This window comes from Pan paniscus, chromosome 13 (assembly GCF_029289425.2).
Source record: "Pan paniscus chromosome 13, NHGRI_mPanPan1-v2.0_pri, whole genome shotgun sequence".
Lineage (NCBI taxonomy): Eukaryota > Metazoa > Chordata > Mammalia > Primates > Hominidae > Pan > Pan paniscus.
Window position 1 is genome coordinate 98,478,893 of NC_073262.2, and position 21,666 is coordinate 98,500,558.

General features: G+C 36.6%; 1 protein-coding gene across 1 annotated transcript in view; it reads right to left on the reverse strand.

The window, feature by feature from the left end:
* The window catches only part of DNAH7 (dynein axonemal heavy chain 7), a 336,155-nt gene that overhangs the window by 122,844 nt on the left and 191,645 nt on the right, over positions 1–21,666 (reverse strand). Inside the window, exons 37-43 of the mRNA XM_008950635.4 lie at positions 18,359–18,514; positions 17,490–17,658; positions 15,332–15,458; positions 14,029–14,248; positions 6,193–7,065; positions 3,762–3,991; positions 515–845 (exon numbers count right to left, since the gene is read on the reverse strand). Of these exons, the coding sequence (XP_008948883.3) occupies positions 515–845; positions 3,762–3,991; positions 6,193–7,065; positions 14,029–14,248; positions 15,332–15,458; positions 17,490–17,658; positions 18,359–18,514 (2,106 nt within the window). The remainder of the gene's footprint in view (positions 1–514; positions 846–3,761; positions 3,992–6,192; positions 7,066–14,028; positions 14,249–15,331; positions 15,459–17,489; positions 17,659–18,358; positions 18,515–21,666) is intronic.

Sequence of the window (21,666 nt, forward strand, 5' to 3'; positions counted from 1 at the left end):
CCCTTTCACATCTTAACTTTTAATACACCTCATGAAATCTAAGACATTGCTATTGTAAAATAAATTATTATAAAACACATTATTATTTTATGTATCCCCCCAAAAAAAATCACTGGCAAAATTAATACTTTATCACATGCTCTATAAGATGTATTCCAATGACAAGTGTGTCTAAATATGAAAAAGGTACCCCTTAGAATCAAAATATAATCTCAAAGCTTATGTCTTTGTTGATTACTGCAGTGCAAAGATGTATAAAGTTCTTGAAATAACTGTTGCTTTATGGTAGGCTATAACATCTGGCCGCTTTCTTCCATTTCACAGGTGTTTTTGCATGCACATGCATTTCTTTTTCAAGTCAATTAGGGAATTCTTTTGCCAATTTCAAAATGATTTCAGCTTCATTAAAATTTCAGGCTAATTCGGAGAGACAAACTAGACTAGAACACAATGCTAATTTCTTTCTTGGGCTATGATGACACGCGTCCTAGAAAGTGTATGGCGAAGCTCTTACCTGTGCAGTAAGAGTATCAAGGGCGGCCAGTGCTGACTCTAATATTGGCAAGGCACCTGCCAGGTCAGCATCGCACTCATCTTTGATGGCTTTGGAAGCCATAGCTTGTTCGTTCGCTATTGTTTCATCAGCTTTCACTATTTTTTCAGTTTTGGCAACTTCTACAGACTCTTTCTCAATCATTATCATCATTTCATCAACCTCTTTGCTAGCAACTTTTAATTGAGGATGTAGTGCCTCCAACTCCATCTGCATTGTGGCTACTTGAGATGAAGCAGAATCCAGTTTCTCCAAACCCACTTCATATCTCTTTTTCATTTTCATTACTTCACTGGAAGGAAATAGATAAAACAAAGTTAATCATGAGGCTCTGTATCCTACATGAAGGAAAAACTTAAGTGTTTCTGAGCTTTCTAGGCTTTTTCAAGACATAACTACGGAGTGGTCTAAAAGATTTTCATATAAATGACAATCTGTCAAAACATGAAACCTAGAATGTCGGATTTGTGCACAGTTAAGAGCAGACAGCGTGTTTTATTCATTTTTGTGTTTTCAGTACCTATATGTTATCAACGCATACAACAGAAATTCAAACGAATAAATACACTGGCGATGAGGCAAGGAGTCTCCTGTATCAAAATGAATGATGTACCTCTAAAGTTGGTAAGTTGATCCCAGCAACACTACTGCTGCTTTAAACCTTTTTATGATCACTTATTTTAAACGCACTTCAGTGCTCAAAATATATTATTTTGAATGTTTCCAAATGTGAAAAAATGATTTTAACATGTATTATACATCTTGAAACAGAGATTTGTTTTATTAAAGAAAAAGTAACAAATAGAGCAGATCATAAAGCTCAATACCCTGTTTGGTGCAAAATGATTATAAAGTAATAACAAATGATTAGAAATAATGTAATATTTTAGCATATTTTAAAAGTTTAATATTTTAATGTAGTCAAAAATTTAATCTGCATTTATCTGCAAATATATATATATATGTCTCTATAGAGAAAACTCTTCTTTATAATTTCATTTTAAAATACTTGATATACCATAATGTCTCCAAGTAAAAAAATGACATGTTTTTAAAATCCCCTTCAAAAAACAGACTGGAGTAGTAAGGAACTGGCTTGAGCTGGAAAAGGTAACCTGGAGAACACTGAAAGGATTATAATTTTTGTTTTAAAAAAATTCATAAGTGAGAGCATGCTACATTTTTGTCACATGTCAAATTCCCTGAGTGTGCAAAATATTAGAAAGTAATGGGAACAGAGGGGACCGAATGTATGGCCTGTATTATCTGTGAGTTTGGTTTCAGCTGAAACCTTGTGCAACAAGCATAGGAAAGGTCTCATTCCTGCCAGCCTGAGACAGTTTCAATATGGTGGCTAATCTCAAGTGACGCTTTGCTAGCTTAACCATAGATTTCCTTCCAAGTAACCTGAAAACTTGCTTCTAGGTTACAGCACTACCTGGCTGTCGTGATCTGAAGGCTTTAGCTATTATGGGAAGAATAATCACAGGGTAGGAATTCTAGTTGAGGTAAAGGATAATTAATATCTTTTTTTTTTCATTTGCAAGGAATTTTGAAAAGAAAAAATTTGAAAAAGGAAAATTTGAAGGGCAAATAAGAATATTTGAAAATACCTTAAAAACTATGACTTTCAACCTGTAAGTTTGAACTTATAACCTTGTAACTTTAAAACTTATAACCAATAAGTTTAAACTCTTCCTATAAGTTTGCCTCTCGTTTTTATAATCCTTTTTTTTGTTAGGGTGGCCTTACTATTGTGAGTGCAGAGTCAAACAAAAGCCATGAGTGATATCCAAAATTTAATCAATCTCCAAGAGCTTTTGATCCTCCTGGATAAGAAAATATGAAAAAAAGCAAGTTTCCATTATGTTAAAGATCATAAGCTCGACACAGAAAGACAATTATCTTGAGAGCCAAAGAAATAATAAATTCCAGCCAAGCTATGCAGCAGTCACGGTGGGCACTGCCGATTTCACTAGGTAGTTGAAAAATTCCTAAAGGTATGATTCAAACACAGGGTTGTAGACTACAGTGACTATGACAGTCCTGTTGGGAGGGCACAGCAATAGTTACTATGAATACAGATGAGGAGTGTCATATCCATATCCAGGTAGCATGCTGCCCAATATGAGAAAAGGTCCCTCAAAATGCTTGAGATAGTGGGTTAGCCATAGGAAGATTTAGAATTAACCATAGAAATATATATAAAAATCAAACTCATAGTATTAATATTTTTATATTATTTGTGCACATTTGTTGTTTTATGTATTCTTTTTAATCTTTAAAAGAATTTGGTCTGTTCAATTCGTGGATCAGGCTTGAGCTTTCAATATAAATCATGTGTCTGAGCAGTAAATTTACATTTGTGCTTTTAAGTAAAAATCATATTAATTTATAGATAATATTCAAACATTTAAAAGTACTTAAGGCTTACCATATGTATACGTTTAAAATACTAGACTTATAAATTATTTAAGTATCTAGTAATGTTTGATTTGTTAAATCAGAACTTAAAAGGGAAATATAAATAATGTATTAAAAATTTTATTTAAACAAGCTTTTGAATGGAGCCACACATTAATCCAAGGTCCCCTTTAAAGGTAACCACTAAAATGTTCCAAACTTCCTACTTTCTACCTTAATGTTATAATGTTTTTAAATTTTGTAATATACATACTGAATTTTAATTTTTGGAACCAAAGAAATATTTGAATAAACTTTTGTGCACACAAAAGTCACCCTCCAGAACATTAAAAAAACTCACATTGACACTTTCTATAGCAGGTAAGTTTACTCATGTTTATATTGATGTTTTCAAATGAGAGTTTATTAGAGAGTGGCTGTCCCTCCCTAGAGTCTCAGCTGTTCAGTATTCAAAGAGAGGGTTTAACTATTACCTAATTATTTATCAGAGAAAAATCACTCTCTACTAGTGTTTACTCAATATTCACAGCTCTGGTTGGAATATCTTCATTCTTCCAAGAGTTATTATGCATCTATGATGTGCTAGGCAATGTGCCCATATGAGAAGGATAAGACCCCTCCCTAAATTCAAAATGTTTGTGGATTAAATAATTTAAAGATGTAACAAAACTTACAGTATATTTCTATGAAATAAATCTCCATTATATCATATTATGTCATTTTTGCACACACAAGTATTTTTAATTGCCATAGCTTACTTAGAAATATGAAATTTGATTTTTACCTTCTTTTCTTTTCTAACAACAGTTTGAAGGTGGAGATTAATTCGAGGTAAGAGGTAGGAGTCACATAATTGTATCTTTGAAGTTCAACAAAGAAAGATTTGGATAAATCTATAGTAGAAGTGTGGAAGCTTTTACACATGTCGATACAGCCATCTCGTATTTCCTCTGACATTTCAATTTCTTCCAAGAATCGTGAGGCAACTGCCTGGAGTGCATCTTCAGGCCATGACTAAATGTAAGATAAATGCTTTAGCATTTTATTAAGATTACGAATCTGGATCTGCTACTACTGCAGCCCTTTACAACTTATGGATGTTGGGGGTGAAGGGGAATAGTGTGAGGGATGGTGTGGGAGAGACAATTTCATAAGAAACTTTCCCGAGGACTTGCATACTTAGGGGAGGGAGCCAGGAGCTAGTTAGTGCATATAACATTCACTGTGTGTGGTTTGTTCTGAGATTAGAGAAATTGTTCATGAGTGTTGCAGGAGAAAGGAAAGGCAAATGAACTAAATTTATGGAATGTCTATTTCTGTATGCATTTTACTGGTATTATCTCATTTAATTCTCCTAACATTTCCCTGAGAATGATGTAGGCATTATTCCTGAAATAGCTTCCAAATCCTCTCTTCTTTCTTTGTCTACCTCAATCATCCCAATTCAAGCCTCCACTATCATCTGCCTGGAAGATTCCAGTAGCATCCAAACTGCTTGCATTCTCTACATAGCTGCAAGAGTGAGCTTTTCAAAATATAAATCAGCTCATGTCACACTCCCCAATTTATAACCAAAGACTTCCTAGAATTCTTAAAATCCGAACCAACTTGCCAATCTCTATCTGATTTGACCCTTCCCACATTTCTGACCTGTTATACCACTTCCCCCCACAGTTCCTGTGCTCCTGTCACCCTGATTTTCTGTCACCCTCTCCTTCCTTCTGTCTAGACACTTGACTTCACTAGTTTATCCTCTCTGCTCAGATCTCAATACTGACACTTTTTTGTCTTTCCAGTTTCCTCTTCAAACCCTTAATTGGTCCCTTATTTAAAAAGTATTTACCTGTAATCCCAGCACTTTGGGAGGCCGAGGCGGGCAGATCACCCGAGGTCAGGAGTTCAAGACCAGCCTGGCCAACATGGTGAAATCCCGTCTCTACTAAAAATACAAAAATTAGCCAGGAATGGTGGTGGGTGCCTGTAATCCCAGCTACTTGGGAGGTTGAGGCAGAAGAATTGCTTGAACCTGGGAGGCAGAGATTGCAGTGAGCCAAGATAGTACCACTGCACTCCAGCCAGGGTGACAAGAGTGAGACTGCATCTCAAAACAACAAACACAACAACAAAGCATTTACTCCCTATTTGCTACCCTGTCTGATGAAATTGTGTTTTGCTTATTTGTCTGTAGACAAGAAGCTCAAGGAGAGCAGAGGTCTTGTCTATTTCATGTGCTTCATCTCCAGCTTTTAGATTAAGACTTGCTGCAAAGCAAAACAGAATTCAATAAATGTTTGCATGAAATAATTAATTTTACCAGGAAGTAGAGATACAGAGAGGTTCTGTAAACTTTCCAAGGTCATAAATGCTTATCTGTCAAAACCCACTCACGGGATCTCAGTCACAGCCCACAGATTTCTTACCACACAGGTAGAGAATGCATTGTGATATGCTGTTAAAGCCAGAAGGGAGAAATAAATTACTATTCACATCTAGCTAGTTACTCTTCCTTTGCTACTCCCCTTCCCCACCCCTCGTCCCTACCCCCCATCCATTCGCTGCCTTTTTCTGCTCTGCTCTGTACTTCCCAGTACTGAAGTCCACAGAAAAAAAGGTCACTCTGGCTTTCTTGCTCTTAACTCCTTTGGGTTTAGCTAATGGGAAGAGATTGGGGGCAGGGTGGAAGAAGTGAGACATAGGGGTATTTTGATCCTCCCTTCCTTTCCAGCCGTAGCTGAGTTCTACGTTTCTGGTTCCTATTCCTGTTGGGCAGTCTTATATCCACAGCTCTAAGCTCTGACTTTCATACACGGTTATAGTAACACTTCCTGCTATTGCTCCACCTACCACTTCCTGAGTGTTCCAACATCCTCTCTTGGTTCCCTTAACCCTGCCTACCCCTCTGTGAACAGTTCCTTCATTATGCTTTCTTCAGTGAAGGGTTCAAGGGTGCTCTGTGCTTCCTGTCAGGACTCTGATACACAATTTTATCATAACACTTCCTATAATATATTGAAGTTAGTGATCACATATATTCTTAATAAATACTTTTCTATTATAATTTCTTGAATTATAATTTCATAAGATATAACTGATCAGAAGATTCTGCTAAACAATATTTTGGGGTAAACTACAGGTTGGGAATCTATAAAATAAGTCATGATGATAGTGGAAATTCAACATTTCTAGAAGTCTATCTAAAATGTACATGACAATACCTGAAACCAGTCAATGGTACAGCAGTTAACAAGAGCAGGGAACTTTCTAAGACGATTCCGAAATGCATCTCCAATGGGACTCATGGCAAGGACCACATGCAGTTGGCTGCGGCAACGATCAATAAACATGTTGAAAAGGGCTATGGGGCTGCCATCTGTTTGCTTGGTTTTATCCCGCTGGCGATCTAACTGACGCATCTTATCACATATCTCTTGCTTCTCATCTAATGCAAAGAGATTTGGAATCTCCCCAGCATTTAGCAGATTATTGACATCTTCCAGAAAAGACTCTTTTTTAATTTGAGTATCTGTAAACAGGAAGACACCCTGCATCTCACCTTCCGCACATTTCCTTAAGATCACTTTTAAATCTTCATGCCATTCAGTAGTATCATACCCCTTAGAGATTTCAACTTGGAAAACTGAATAATCAGCCATGTGGGCAGCTAATCTGGTGACAGACTGCCTTCCACTCCCTCCAACCCCTACTAGGAGAGCATGGCTGCGAGGCTGCTTCAGGATCCTGGAAATTCTGCTGATGTGCTCTATGGCAAATTGAAACAAGACAAGGTTCATGGGTTTTTTGCTTATATTGTTGTATTCTTCTAGGTGAATTTCTACTATCATTCGAAGATTATCCACATCTGCGATTTCTCTGTAGTTGGTATCCTCCCTCTTGGGATCATGGAAATCACAAAACATTAAGCTGCGTAAGTCATCTTCTTCCACCATGCCATCATTATCAAAATCCAAACGCTGAAAAAGCTCATGAAAATCTTCATACATGTAGTTTCTCAAAATTTCTTGAATGTAGTTGATGAGCCAGCTTCTGTCTGTATTGTCCAGAAGGCGGTCATAATACACTCGAAGGACCTGTATAATAATTAAAAAGCAGCTTTAGAAACTTTCTTCTGATTTTTAAGAAAGTGTTATTATATCTGTGCTAATCTCAAGTAATAAAAATATTAGAAAATTTCTGTGGGTTTTATTAAAAGTATATCCAAATAATCAGGACTGATTCACAATAATGTTATTTTAAATGTTAATTTTAACTCTATATTTAGAATAATAAGGTTATAGTCAGTTATCAATCAATGAAAGGTAATTTTGGGGGTGGGAGCTGAAGCAGATGTAGAGATGCTAAGAGAATTAAGGCCTTGAGAAGTTAGTGACTGCCTTTGCTGGCTGCTCAGATGTGGATAGCAGAGCTGGGCACCAGTACCCAGGGGGTACCCAACACCTTTCCAGTGATGTTTCCTTTTTCTAAGATAGATAACATTTTGAAAGTTATTGACAAATCAATAGTTTTTGCTTTTGTTTTTGTTTTTCAAAAAGCACATTTTCTAGAACAGGAAATGTCTTGGGTAGAGGGAGAGTTGTTTGGGATATCTGTTAATTATTTTTGTTTTAAGTCGTTACAGAGAGCAATCTACTAAAATAAATCTCCGGTTATATGCACATGTTATGGGACTGCAAGAAACATCAGGCTTGCTACATGTAGCAACTGTTTTCTTAAAGAAGTGTGTCCCAGGGGTACAGTCTATTTTGGACTGAATTGTGTCCCCCCAAAATTCTTATGTTGAAGCCATAACTCTCAATGTGACTGGATTTGGGGATAGGGCCTTTAAGGAGGCAATTAAGGTTAAATGAAGTCATAAGGGTAGGGCCCTAATCTTATAGGATAGTGTCCTTATAAGGAGAGGAAGAGGCATTAAAGCGCTCTCTCCCTCTCTATCTCTCTCCCTCTCTCTCTCTGGTTCTTGTTTCTGTTGGGCAGCCCTTATATGCACAGAGGAAGGGCCATGTGAGGACACAGAGACAAGGTGGCTTTAGCAAGACAGCGTGAGAAGATAAATTTCTGTTGTTTAAGCCACTTAGTCTGTATTATTTTGTTAATGGCCAACTAATACATATATGCTATAAATAATGCATATTTCGTCAGTGGAACGTTGGATCCTTACTCTGCTCTACCATTTTGAGTAAATCACTGAAAATGTCTGCATCAACTTCTTCACCTACAAAATAGAAGTAGTATTACCTACCTCGCAAATCTCATAGATTTGGGGAAAAAGTAACATGACAAAATATGTGAAAACACTGTAGAATTCAAATAGATAATTACTGCAAATTGCCCTAGCATTAAGGTTAATGGTGTTCAGGAATCGTGGTTTTAGTGTATTGTTATCAAATTGATGATTTCATAGTGTTATCCTTTTTTTTTTCACTAATAGTGTCTGCATAAGCAAATGGTATTATTTAAACTTCCTTCATATTCCAACCAGTTCAAAAGTTATTTCTCTGTGAGACAATCTAATTTCCCAATACATGCCAATGGCCAATCTTTGAATTGAGGTACTTAAGATCTCAGACAATATTCCTAAATTAAGTCAACTTCATGTATCAGGATCAATGCCTAAGCATGAAACAAGTATATTATTATCTAGCTGGCAGTTTAGCAAGAACCTATAGCAGCATTTCTCAAAGACAGTCAACACATCTGCATTAAAATCATCTGAGGTACTTATTCAAAATGCAAATTCCTGGGCCCCACAGTGGATCTGTTGACTTAAAAACACAGAGGATGATTCCTGGGAATATCTTTCCGTTTCTTTTTGTTTTTTCTTTTTCCTTATTTAAGGTACAGATATGGTTTGGCTGTGTTCCCACCTAAATCTCATCTTGAATTCCCACGTGTTGTGGGAGGAACCTGGTGGGAGGCAATTGAATCATGGGGTGGGTCTTTCCCGTGCTGTTCTTGTGATAGTGAATAAGTCTCACGAGACCTGATGGTTTTAAAAAGGGGAGTTTCCCTGCACAATCTCTCTTCTCCTGTCTGCCACCATGTGAGAGATGCCTTTCACCTTCCACCATGATTGTGAGGCATCACTAGACATGTGGAACTGTAAGTCCAATAAACCTCTTTCTTTTGTAAATTGCCCAGTCTCGGGTATGTCTTTATCAGCAGCATGAAAATGGACTAATACAGGTACAACAATCTTAAGTGTACAGCTCAAAGAATTTTGGCACACAGTTACACATCCATGTAACCACCACCAAGATCAAGATATAAAATTTCCAGCACCTTAGTAAGCTCCCTCATGCTCACTCCTGTTGATCCCTGCTTTCCTCCCTCCCCAACAAGGAACCATTATTCTATCACCACCTCTCACATTTTAAAAAGTTGACACTTAAAACTTTCTATTATAAATCTAAATTGTTGCAAAGGATATAATTTCTGGCATATTTATATTGTAATTTGTGCTTTGAATTTATTTACCTCAAAGTCTTGATTGCAGACTTTTAAAATTGAGATATAATTCATGGACCATAAAATTCATTCTTTAAAAGAATACAAAATCAGAATATTCACAAAGTTGTGCAACCATCACAACTATCTCCCTCCAGAACTTTATCATCACCCCAAAAAGAAACCTGGTACACAATAGAAGCTACTTCTCATTACCACCAGCCCTGGCCAACACTAATCTATTTACTATCTCTATGGAACTAACTTGCTTATTCTGGATATATGATATAAATGAATCATATCATAGGTGACCTTTTGTGTATGGACTTTTTAACTTAGCACAATGTTTCTAGGTTCATCTATGTTGTAGGATATATGAGTATTTCTTTTTAGGACTGAATACAATTCCACAGTATGTATTTACAATATTTTGTTTGTCCACTCATCAGCTGATGGATATTTGGGTTGTTTCTACTTTTTGGCTATTATAAATAATTCTGCTAATAATATTCAAGTACAAGTTTTTGCATGGACATGTATCAGTTCTTCTGGGTCCACAGTTAGGAGTGGAACTGCTAGGTCATATGGTAACCCTATGTTTTAACCTTTTGATGACCTACCAAACTGTTTTCTATATTACATTACTGCCAGCTATGTATGAGGGTTCCAATTCTTCCACATGCTCACCAACACTGTTCTATTATTCATCTTTTTTTTTTTTTTTTTTTTTTTTAGACAGAGTCTCGCTCTGTCACCCAGGTTGGAGTGCAGTGGTGCGATCTCGGCTCACTGCAAGCTCTGCCTCCCGGGTTCACGCCATTCTCCTGCCTCATCCTCTCTGAGTAGCTGGGACTACAGGTGCCCACCACCACACCCGGCTAATTTTTTGTATTTTTAGTAGAGACAGGGTTTCACCATGGTCTCGATCTCCTGACCTCGTGATCCGCCTGCCTCGGCCTCCCAAAGTGCTGGGATTACAGGTGTGAGCCACCACGCCTGGCCTATTATTCATCTTTTTTATTACAGCCATCCTATTGAGTGTGAAAGGTACTTAATGGCAGTTTTGATTTTTATTTCCCTAATGACTAATCATGTCCTTATTGGCCATTTGTATATCATCTTTGGAGCGATGTCTTTGAATCCTTTGCCCACTTTTAAATTGCATTATTAGTCTTTTATTGTTGAGTTATAACAGTTCTTTATGTATTGTGGATACTAGACACTTAACAGTTTATATGATTTGCAGGTATTTTATCCCATTCTATATATTGTCTTTTCATTTTTTGGATGGTGTTTTTTGAAGCATAAAATTTCTTAATTTTGATGAAACATATTCATCTATTTTGGGGGTCTTGTTTTTGCAGAATATCTGTATTTAACAAGCAAACCAGGTGATACGTGCATTAACTAATGTCTCAGAGCCATGGAGAAGCCAAAGGGAATGAGTTGTCAGTTTTATACCTTAGAAACCATTTAGTGAAATTATATAAGGTTATCTAGTATGATAATGATGTCTGGAAAGGAAAAAGACATGTAAAGTAGTCTCTAACATATATTAAACCCTGAAGAAATATTTTCTGAGTGAACAGAAATAAAGCACAAATTAGTGTTAAGTTCAATTGTTGCAGGACTTTTCCTTAGTTCAGCTAAAGGTGGGGTCCTTGTTACACAGCCATGAAAATTTTGCCTCGCAGACTATTTGAATGGTGAGTAAAACAGGTTTTATTGAGTGAAAATGAAGAAAAGGGGGAAACAGGGACTCTCCACAAGGCCAGCGTCCCTTCTAGAGTGCTTCCCACCCTGCAGATTGAATCACAGGTTCCATCCAGGAAGAAGAGGGGCCAGGCTCCTCCCCACTGCAAACAGCATGAACTTCTGTGGTTCCACCCCAGTGCACTGGCTGGCTGGAGTTTCTCGGGGGATCCCTTCCCACCTACTGTCTCACAATTACCTCATATTTTTAAAGATGTTGAGAATAATGTACCAAACATCCTTCTTGGCACTGCAGTAAGAAAAAAAAAAAAGAGAGAGAGGAAAATCTCTGCTCTCATGGGGCTTGCCTGCTATCTGAGGGAGATGAGCAATACATATAACGAATGAATTCTACAACATGTTGGACGTTGGAAAATATTATGAAAAGAAGTAAAATAGGACAGGATAAGAAAGACTGGAACTACTAGGATAGGGGAGGGGAGTCAGGCTGTGGTATTAAAAAGCTTCAACTAGAAAGAAGAATTTGATCAAAGGCAGGGAAGGAGCTATTCCAGAGCATCAATATCTGGGGGAAATATTGCAGGCAGAAGAGAATAGCCAGGAGGCCTGTACTGCTGGTGAAAGGGGGATGAGGATGAGAGCAGGAGGCAGCCTGAGGGGAACAGGCTAAGAGGAACATATCCCAGGTCCCATGGGCCACTGGACTTTTATCCGAAATTCCTCTGAATGAAGTAGGGTGCTAATACAAGGTTTTGAGCTGAGGACTAAATTCATTATGTTTTATATAGGTATGTATAAATATGAAGTAGTAAACCTCACTAAATGCCCAAAGAGCTCAACAACCATTATCAAAACTCAATAATCTGACATCTAAAGCAGCACAGAATCTAAAAAACTCTTAAAAGTAATTATGTCTAACACATATACAATAGCACAAACAACCTATTCCCATGATTGGAAGAAAGCACTGTTATGTATAATCTCAAGTGACAGAACATGTCATATGTAGCAAGCCTGCCTGCCTTCCTCTCTTTATGCACTCATTCATTCACCAATATTTATTGAGTGTTTTCTGTGTGCCAGGCACTGGGAAAACCAGCGCATAAATATAACTGCTATTCTCATAACGTTTCTATTATTGTAAAGACAATAAGTAAGCCCCAAATTTAGACGGTGTCAGGTGATGTTCAATGTTATGAAGAACAAAGCAAGGTAAGCAGTAAAAAATCAAGGGGGGTAGGGATGGCCCAAAGCGAGCTTGCATGAAAAGGGGGTATTTCAGCAAAAATCTGAAGGAAGGAAGTGGGCAAGCCTGCAGATAACAGAGAAAGAGTGTTCTAGGCAGAAGGAATATCAAGGGCAAAGTTACTGAGGTGGAGGATGCCAAATGCTTCCTCGTGAGTTAGATTCACCCACGACAAAATGCTGCCTTCAGCAATGCAATCTGCTATGGTTTCAATGTTTATGTCCCCCCTAAATTTATATGTTGAAATCCTCACCCCCAAGGTGATAGTATTGCAGTGGAGACTCTGGGAGGTAATTAGGTCATGGGAGCAGAACCCTCATGAATGGAATTAGTGCCTTTATAAAAGAGGCCAGAGAGCCCGTTGCCCCTTCCACCATTTGAGGACATGGTGAGAAGGCACCACCTATAACTAGAAAACAATCCCTTACCAGACATGAAATCTGCCAGTGCCTTGATCTTGAACTTTCCAGCCTCCAGAACTGTGAGAAATTAATTTCAGTTTGTTGACAAGCCACCCAGTTTAGGTACGTTTTATAACAGCCTGAATGGACTAAGGCATGCTCCTTGAATGAATTCAGCATCATCCTCCCTGTTCACTTCCCCCACACTCTCCAGCTCTCAGTACATTTCTATTACCCATGTGGCCCCCAAACACAAGCCTGCATCCATATCCTGGGAAGTGGGTCCCATTCAGGCAATTAGGTAATCTGCTGTGGAGTGCTATAAGAATCTCTACATCATCCTTTCCAAAGAATCACTTTTGGAGACCTTGTGGCCAAAACATGCAAGTGGAACGGATCTTCACGTGGACATATATTTGAATGTGTGATGATTTAGGAATTCAAACTGTATATCTAAAAAGTCCAGAGAAACTGGATTTTTAAAAGACCTTTTGAAATTTATATCTCTGTAGTACATGGTTTTAACACAGTAGCACATTCTCGTGTTCTATGTTTCTTAACTGCATATTAAAATTAAAATAAGGGTCTTGCTCTATCACCCAGGCTGAAGTGCAGTGGTGCCATCATAGCTCACTGCATCCTCAAACTCCTAACTTCAAGCAATTCTCCCGCCTCAGCCTCCTGAAGTGCTGGGATTACAGGCATGAGCCTCCTCTACCACTTCTTATAAGAAAATGCTCATCCACATACCTATTCCCAAGAGAGCTTAAATACATTTTTATATAGTTTCTATGCTCTCAAGAATTTGCTTTGCAATTCTTTTGGCATCTAGTAATACTATACAAATAAGTAATGTAAAAAAAAAAACCACATTCACTTCTTATAAAAACATCTCCTTAAAAAGTGTTCCATTTCAAATTTATTTGAAGTCAAACTAACAAGGATTAAACTACTTAAGGGAAACTGGCTCAAAGTGACACCTACTTTGAAATATTCTATAAATCAACAGAACTTCCTAAATCTGCATATGGGAGATAAAGCATTTTAAACATCATAAAATATCTCAGTGTTAAATATTTTTAAAATTTTTCTGAACACTGGCCTTCAAAATGCCAAATAACTGAATATATTTCAGCAATATAAATTGAAGAATATTCTTTTTACCCAGTTGTTGGCATGGCAAATCTTTGTTTCTCACATAATCCCATTTCAATAACAGGAAAATTTACCTCATGAACCCAAAGACGTTTAATCACTTCTGTGGTTTCTGTTGTTTCTGGTCTTGACAAACAAACACCTTGAATGACACGGGAGAAATCACGGAGGTTGAACAAGTAGTGAGATTTAGCTGGAGTAGGCAAGAGATTCTTCATTGCTTCTTTATACAGAGTCATTGTGCCATTTACGATTTGTGTGGTCAAATCTAGAAATTCATCTGGAAATTTATAACTTAAAAATTTTTTAAATAAAAAGAAAGGAAAATGTTAGCAATTATAGAATTACGACACAAAAAGGATATTTAGCAGGACCAACATAAAATTTTAATTTTGATTAAATCAATTTCATTTATAAAATTACCATATCTTACTATAATAATAATAATAGATTTTTACTCCTTTTAAAGCTATTTTCCATGTACTATTTTATGTTATGTCCAAAAGAACCCTGTGAAATGGGCAGGGCCAGTTTAATGGACTTAAAATCACTTAAGTAAGTGAACAGAAGAGACAGCCAAGGAACCCAGATTATGTAATCCCAAATCCACTAGACAAGTATTTCCCGACCTCTTTCATTCCCTGGCATTCTCAACTGCATATAAATATAATCCATAAGGAACACTGGTGAAACAGGTATTTTCAGAGGAAAAAAAGGAAGAAAATTAAAATACGTAAAAAAAATAAGGAAAAGAGAAAAAAAGGAAAGTAAAACAGTGAGCCAAGACAAGAGTATAAAGAATGTAGAGAAATAATTTTCATTTAGAAAGATTGCCTATATTTAACTTCTGGTTTGTCTAGGAGCCAGGTGATTACTCCATCATCACTGGATAAGGCAAGGAATGACAATTTCTTGAGAATGGGCATGGGCACACAGACAGACTTCCCCTGCCCAGGTCAGCTTGGCTCCCTGATATCTCTGCATCTTGTGGAGTAGCACAATCTCTGCAGCTAGGCAGCTCCAAGGCATTACTTCTCGGACTTGGACACGAATACCCCTGCAGAACTCAAGTTCTACTAGAGGGTATCAAAGTCACAGCATAAACCTGGTACATCTTTCCAGCAGTAATTGAACTCAGTGGTGAAAATTCAAAATAATAACTCAAACGTGAACATATTATATAGCAGAATGGTCAGACCTCTTTGTGTTATGCTCCCACACTGGGAGGTGGCAGGAACAGAGGCAAACGATGTTGTCTGTTAACTTTTCCTTATCTAGGAATGCTTTTGTTCTTTGAAATACGCTACTTAATATTGATATGTTTCTAAAATATTTTATACCTCCTAATTAAAAAAAAACAAACTTTTGATTACTTACCAGATTTCTAAATGCCAAGTTAAGATTCTAGAGAAGATTGTATACATGGATTTATCACTAAACTCATTGATTGTTATAATATTGAAATGTCGCATGTATCGAGGAGTTACTGGATTTCGACCACCACCTAAATATTAAAAAGTATAACTCTTAATAATGTTACTAGTATATACAAGAGTATTTTCTCAAATATTCTATAGTTTAAAGTAACTTGAAAGATGGACAAATTCACGGCACATGAAGTTAAGAGTAATCAATTGTTTGGATAACCCTGACATCAAAACTATTTTTCCCTCAAATTCAAGACGTTACTTTTCTAGGTGAATTATCTGAATGAGTTAAACTAATTAGACATAATCTTGGGTCAAAACTATATTACTAAGGGAAATCAGACCACGCAGAAAAAGCCACAGGCCATGTTCTCCACAGTTTACAGCTTAAAGCAGTAAATGGTAAACATCCTCAATACAATATTAAAATGTAATATTATACAATATTAACGTAACTCTGGTGAATCTGACTGACCAAAGTTTAGGGTACTTCCCACAAGGCTGGAATTCAGCACAACCATGACATATAGCCAAATTCTTCCCCCACATCTTGAAGCGAATTTACCCAAGACGAGTCTATACAGTTCATATAGTGACTTCACTGGCTGCTTGCATCTTTAAAAATTGGGGGATTTTTCCATAAAATAATGAAAGATTCCTTTGAGCTTATACATTTCTTTTGGAAAATATAAAAGAGTTTAAGGAGATGGTGAAAGGGTTGCAGAAGAAAAGATGGTAAGATCATCTACCCCAGCTCTGTCTCCAACCCTTCCAGAGAATGTTCGGAATTGTGATATTTTTAGAAAACAGACATGGGGTCCGAAAGGAAAAGATACCTCATGGTTTCAGCATACTTTTCTTACCAATGCCTGAAGAGGCAGGGAAAAGTGGACATGTGAGTATAAATGCCTGGCTTGGGGTGGTGGGGGAGAGACAAAGTGGAACTGAAGTCTGAGACCCAGGAGCAATATGGTCTTTTATTTAAAAAAAAAAAAAAAAACAGCCTGGGCATAATAATAATATGCCCCCAAGCCCTTGTCTCCACAAAATATGAAACAAAATTAGCCATGCATGGTGATGCACGCCTGTAGTCCTAGCTGCTCAGGAGGCTGAGGTGGGAGGATCACTTGAGCCCAGGAGTTTGAGGCTGCCGTGAGCTATGATCACACCACTGCACCCCACCTAAGCAACAGAGTGAGACCCTGTCTCAAAAACAAACAAACAGAAAGTGTTCAAAATGGCCCAGGGAATGTGCTGAGAGCAGTTACTGACTCAGAGCAAACTGCATTACAGGTCAGATAAAGGTCAGGGTTAGGGAGCAAATACCGGAGAGATTCCCTGAAGTGGTACATCAACACAAGCAACATTTTAAAAAATGGAATACTGGCTTGAAGAAAATAGTCAGGAAGAAAACAGTTAAAGATTTCTTGTTAGTAATCAAGCCATTTTAGACACCCCAGCATTAAAAAGCAAATTTCCTCTACATAGAGATTCCTTTGAGTATAAATTTATCTTGGAAAATTTAAAGGATCTTTTGGCCATTCCCTACTTAAATTCTTCTCAGCAGCCTGTTTAAATCCAGAGACTGACTTGAATGGGACTTGATTTGGGGTAGAATAAAGATGATTTCTGAAGCAGGGACCATTCTATACAACTGAAGCATTAAGGAATGACACAGAGGAAGATGAGATGCTCCAGGACGATGTGAGTTCTCAGAAGGCAGAAACAGGAAATTGGGAGCAAAAATTCCAGAAGGTGGGAGAAAAAAGGATTTGGAAGACTTCCAGAAGGTGGGAGAAAAAAGTTTCAGAAGGTGGGAGAAAAAAGTTCCAGAAGGTGGGAGAAAAAAGTTTCAGAAGGTGGGAGAAAAAAGTTCCAGAAGGTGGGAGAAAAAAGTTTTGGAAGAGTTGGTGGGTGCATAGCCCATCCAAGGTCACCCACTTTATAGAGTTGGTCATGTGATACACTCTGTTAGGTCACAATAGATACACATAGAAAACATATACACAAAACACTGCAACTCAAAAGAGGTTTTTTTTCCAGTTATTTCTTTAGCTATTGCTAGGGAGATTTTTCCATCTTAGTAATCACAAACTCAAAAAATGTACCTGGAGGTCCCATAGCACACATGATCTGAATGTCCACTAGTTTAATCATGGAACAGTCTTTTAGATCATACCAGTTCCAGTGATCTAACCACTGTCTAAGTAACTCAATGGGAGGTTGAGCCCCATATACCTCCCGAGCAGGCATATTAACATCATCTACAAAGACAACCTGAGAATGAGAAGAGAAGAGGTATAGAAAATATTAACATCTCAACATACAGTCCTATTGTGTAAACAATATTGAGGCAAATACTTAGCTATCTATTTGCAGAGTACATATGAGGAAGTGATGGTTTCTTTTCTAAACAAGGATAATATCCTTAGCTTCCATGCTTTTAGGATTCATATTCCTTAAGAAATAGGGAGACATTGTCATTACTAATCTTCGTAGGTTAATAGCTTAGGACTTATTAATCCTCTCATACAATTTGTTTCTCAATATACTGCATATTTTTTCCTTGTACTACACTTCAATTCATGAAAATAGATGAGAAAAGTGTGATTAGGGTGAGAAGGGTGTTCTTTGCAGAGGAACACAGGTAAATCTATTGAGAGCTGTGTTGCTGAAGGTCTACAAAAGCAAGCAGCAAAGACTGCTGAATAAAAATGTTAGTGAAAAAATTAGGAAGGTAGATAATTTCTCAGATGAATATTCTACCTTCAACTCAAAGGGCAACTCCTTGTTTTAAACATCAAGCTGTCTAGTGCACATACAAATGTAACTACATTTTTAGGAGAACCTTTTAATCCAAATTTGTGACATTAAAAAACTATACAAAAAGATGTCTATCCCCAGGATATTTGGTTTCCTTGTTCCAACTGCAGCAATGTATATGAATAGGCCCGGGTACTGTACAAAGAGTCATTACCATTCTCTTGCCCAAAGGAGGACCAAAAACTCCCTTTCTTCTCTTGTCCAATTTTGACATGACAATATTCTGAGTTTGAGCTGCTGTAGTTTGTGCTGAGAAGTTAATTAGCAGAGGTTTGTAGATTTCCTTATTTAGTTGATTTAAAAGAAAATTCTATATAACAAAATAATAAAATGAGCCATAGTTGGAATTATGTTTTGACATTTCAGAATAAACACTAAGCATCATTACTGATAGACTCGAATTTAACCTTAAGTGTTGTAACATTGTACAAATAGATGGAATCAGTAGGAATAACAGTTACCATGCCAATGGAGTGTCTCCATCTGTCCACCCTCTTGTATGTGACTTCTCTGGTTTTCACAGCTACCGGGGAGTACACATTCCTCCTTAACATGGAGTCACAGAGACTCAGAGGTTAGGAAACCTTCCTAAGTTCTCCGAGATGGGCAAGAATTCAGACTGCCATTTGTCTCTCTCTAGATGAATGTTCTTTTTCATATATCTTATTATCTTTCCACTTACATACAAAGCTATCTTTCTGTAAGTTAGAAAGCTTAAAAATATAACTGTATTTTCAAAATGGAATTCACTGGAAACCAGGTGGAATTACAATGGTTCTTAATCAAGATGTATGCCAGGGACAGGACATACCAGAATTCCCTGAGGAGCTCTTCAAAATAAAATTGCCTCTCCTCACTCTTTCTTCCCCTTCTCTCCCTCAAGAGTTCTGTATAGGGCACAATCCCTTGCCACTTAAGGACCAATTTATTAGAAAACATCCTATGTAAATCACATATTTTCTTAATGAACAGTAATATCTATCACATGCACATATGAATAAAGGAAGGGAAACAGTAAAGTTTTTTGACTGTTCTAAACTTTACTTGCATTAAATGCTTGCAGCATTCAGCTTTATAATTAAGATATTAAATTATTAACCCAAAATGTCAAATGGTAAAATACCTCAAGCAAGTCCTCTTTTCATGATGTGATTATACACTAAACATTACCATAATTAAGCAAATGGAAATTCTGAAAGCATACTTTGGAATATTAATCTATTCATCAAGGCAATACATATTTTAAAAAGGACTTATGATGTTCTCATTAATGACTACATTTAGCACACATGCCAGGAGTACAAGGAGGCAGAACAAATATAGAAAATAAGGAAGACGTAGGGTAACAAGCTGGTCAGAGATTCTGGAGGAAGGCTTTTACTCCTCCCATCAGCCCAGCAGGAGCTACCTTTTTAAATTTAAAATTATTTTCCTTTCACAGAATGAGCACATTCTAAAATGGAAGTTCTTTAAAATCTTTGAAGACTTTGTGTTCGTACCTGTGATTGCCAGTTAGAATAGCAAAAACTGGGAATGGGGAAGTTTAGAATAAAAGTAGGAATATATTTTTGTGACTTTTATGATTAAAATTTCTTTTATGATTGTATAGTTATAATGTAAGTGATAGATTATTTCAAGAGGAATAATAGTTTGAAAACAAGTTATTCTATTTATTTAAAGAAACAACTCCCTATTCTGAGCAACAACTGTAATGAAGGAATGACATGTCTGAGTAAAGCAAATTTATACAAGTTTTTAAAAATTATTGCTTAAGACTCTAAAATATTATTTCACTTAGCTTGCCTACATGATGTACAATGTAAATACTGTATTATAATATATTTTTATTAGCTAACAGTGGAAGCCATATGGTAGGTAATCAATAAATTTTTGTTGGATTGATGCTTGAACTAAATGAAACAGGAGTGAAATAAAGGGTGGGTGTGGTGGCTCCAGCCTGTAATCCCAGCACTTTGGGAGGCCAAGTCAGGAGGATTGCTTGAGCCCAGGAGTTGGAGATCAGCCTCGGCCACATAGCAAGATCCCACTTTTACATAAAAAATTAGAGGGTGTGGTGGTGCATGCCTGTAGTCCCAGCTACTTGGGAGGCTGAAGTGGGGGGATCACTTGAGCCCAGGAGGTCAAGGCTGCAGTGAGCTGTGATTGTGCCACTGCATTACAGCCTAGGGGACAGAGCAAGACCCTGTCTCTCAAAAATAATAAAATAATGAAAATAAGAATGCAACACATACATAAGCCATGGTGTGAACAGTTTGGCAGTGAGCATTGAGGCCATCTAAAAACAGAACTAAATCTAACCATAATAAACATAAATAGTTCTAAAACCAAAATCCAAATGTAATTAATATAAAAAACTTCCAAAAGAGTTGCTGCATAATATTAAAAATAATTTGGCAAAAATAAACTGAGGTTTCAAAACATCTCTGTCTTACCAGAAGATGGTGAAAGGTATTGGTGATAAATAGCAGTATTTCACTCTTCCTCATTAACTGGGTAGGGGAAGGAGGTCAATGGATACTGTCATTCATAATATTGATAATTTAAAAACTGAATTTAGAAAAAAACTGTAGACTTTAGAAAAAACCTTAGTGTTTTAAAATAGATTAACACTAGAAGAATTTTAAATAGTTTACGTACCCTTCCAAATCAATAGGAAGAAGAAAATATTATAAACACACCATCATAACAGTAATTAAAAATGTTTAAAGCATATAAAAAGCTAAACAGAAAATGTGAATACAAAAGTATGACTCACTATGACAATTTATGTATGAGGTCAATTTCCTTATTAAAAGGAAAAAGGGCTCAGATTAACACAAATAAAAAATGCAGCGACACGCTGAGTCTAAATGATCAGAAATACTTAAAAAGAATAAGCAAAAATAGATCATGTAAATGAAAACAAAAAGAAAGCAAAAGAGAAGTAACTAAAGGGGACAATTAATAGAGTATGGTTCTGTGTATTGCTTACGTCATATATAGAGATAAAATGTACAAATCAGACCATTATCAGAATGTCGCCCTAATTCCAGGAGTTTATAGGTGATTTAAAAAATTCTAAATGGCACATTTTCACTTTTTATCAGGATGCCTTAAAAATTATATAAACAAAATTTATGTTTTCATAAGCTATCGTCAGGTAAGCCTTATTCTTCAGTTTAAATGAATACCTCTTATAACACTACCGCAGATAAAATTTCACTTGGTCTACTGAAAGATGAATATTTTTGATATTTACATTTAACACTCAAAATTAAGTACATACTTATAAAAACTACTTGTTTGTTTATTCAATTTAATGATCAAATTATATGTGTTGATTAAAATTATTCTATAAAAGCTGTGTATTTATGTGAAAGGGAAAATACTCATTTGCCAATAGAGCTAATCTTTAAATGAGAAATAACTATAATGAATATTATTGTATTTGTTAACAATTAT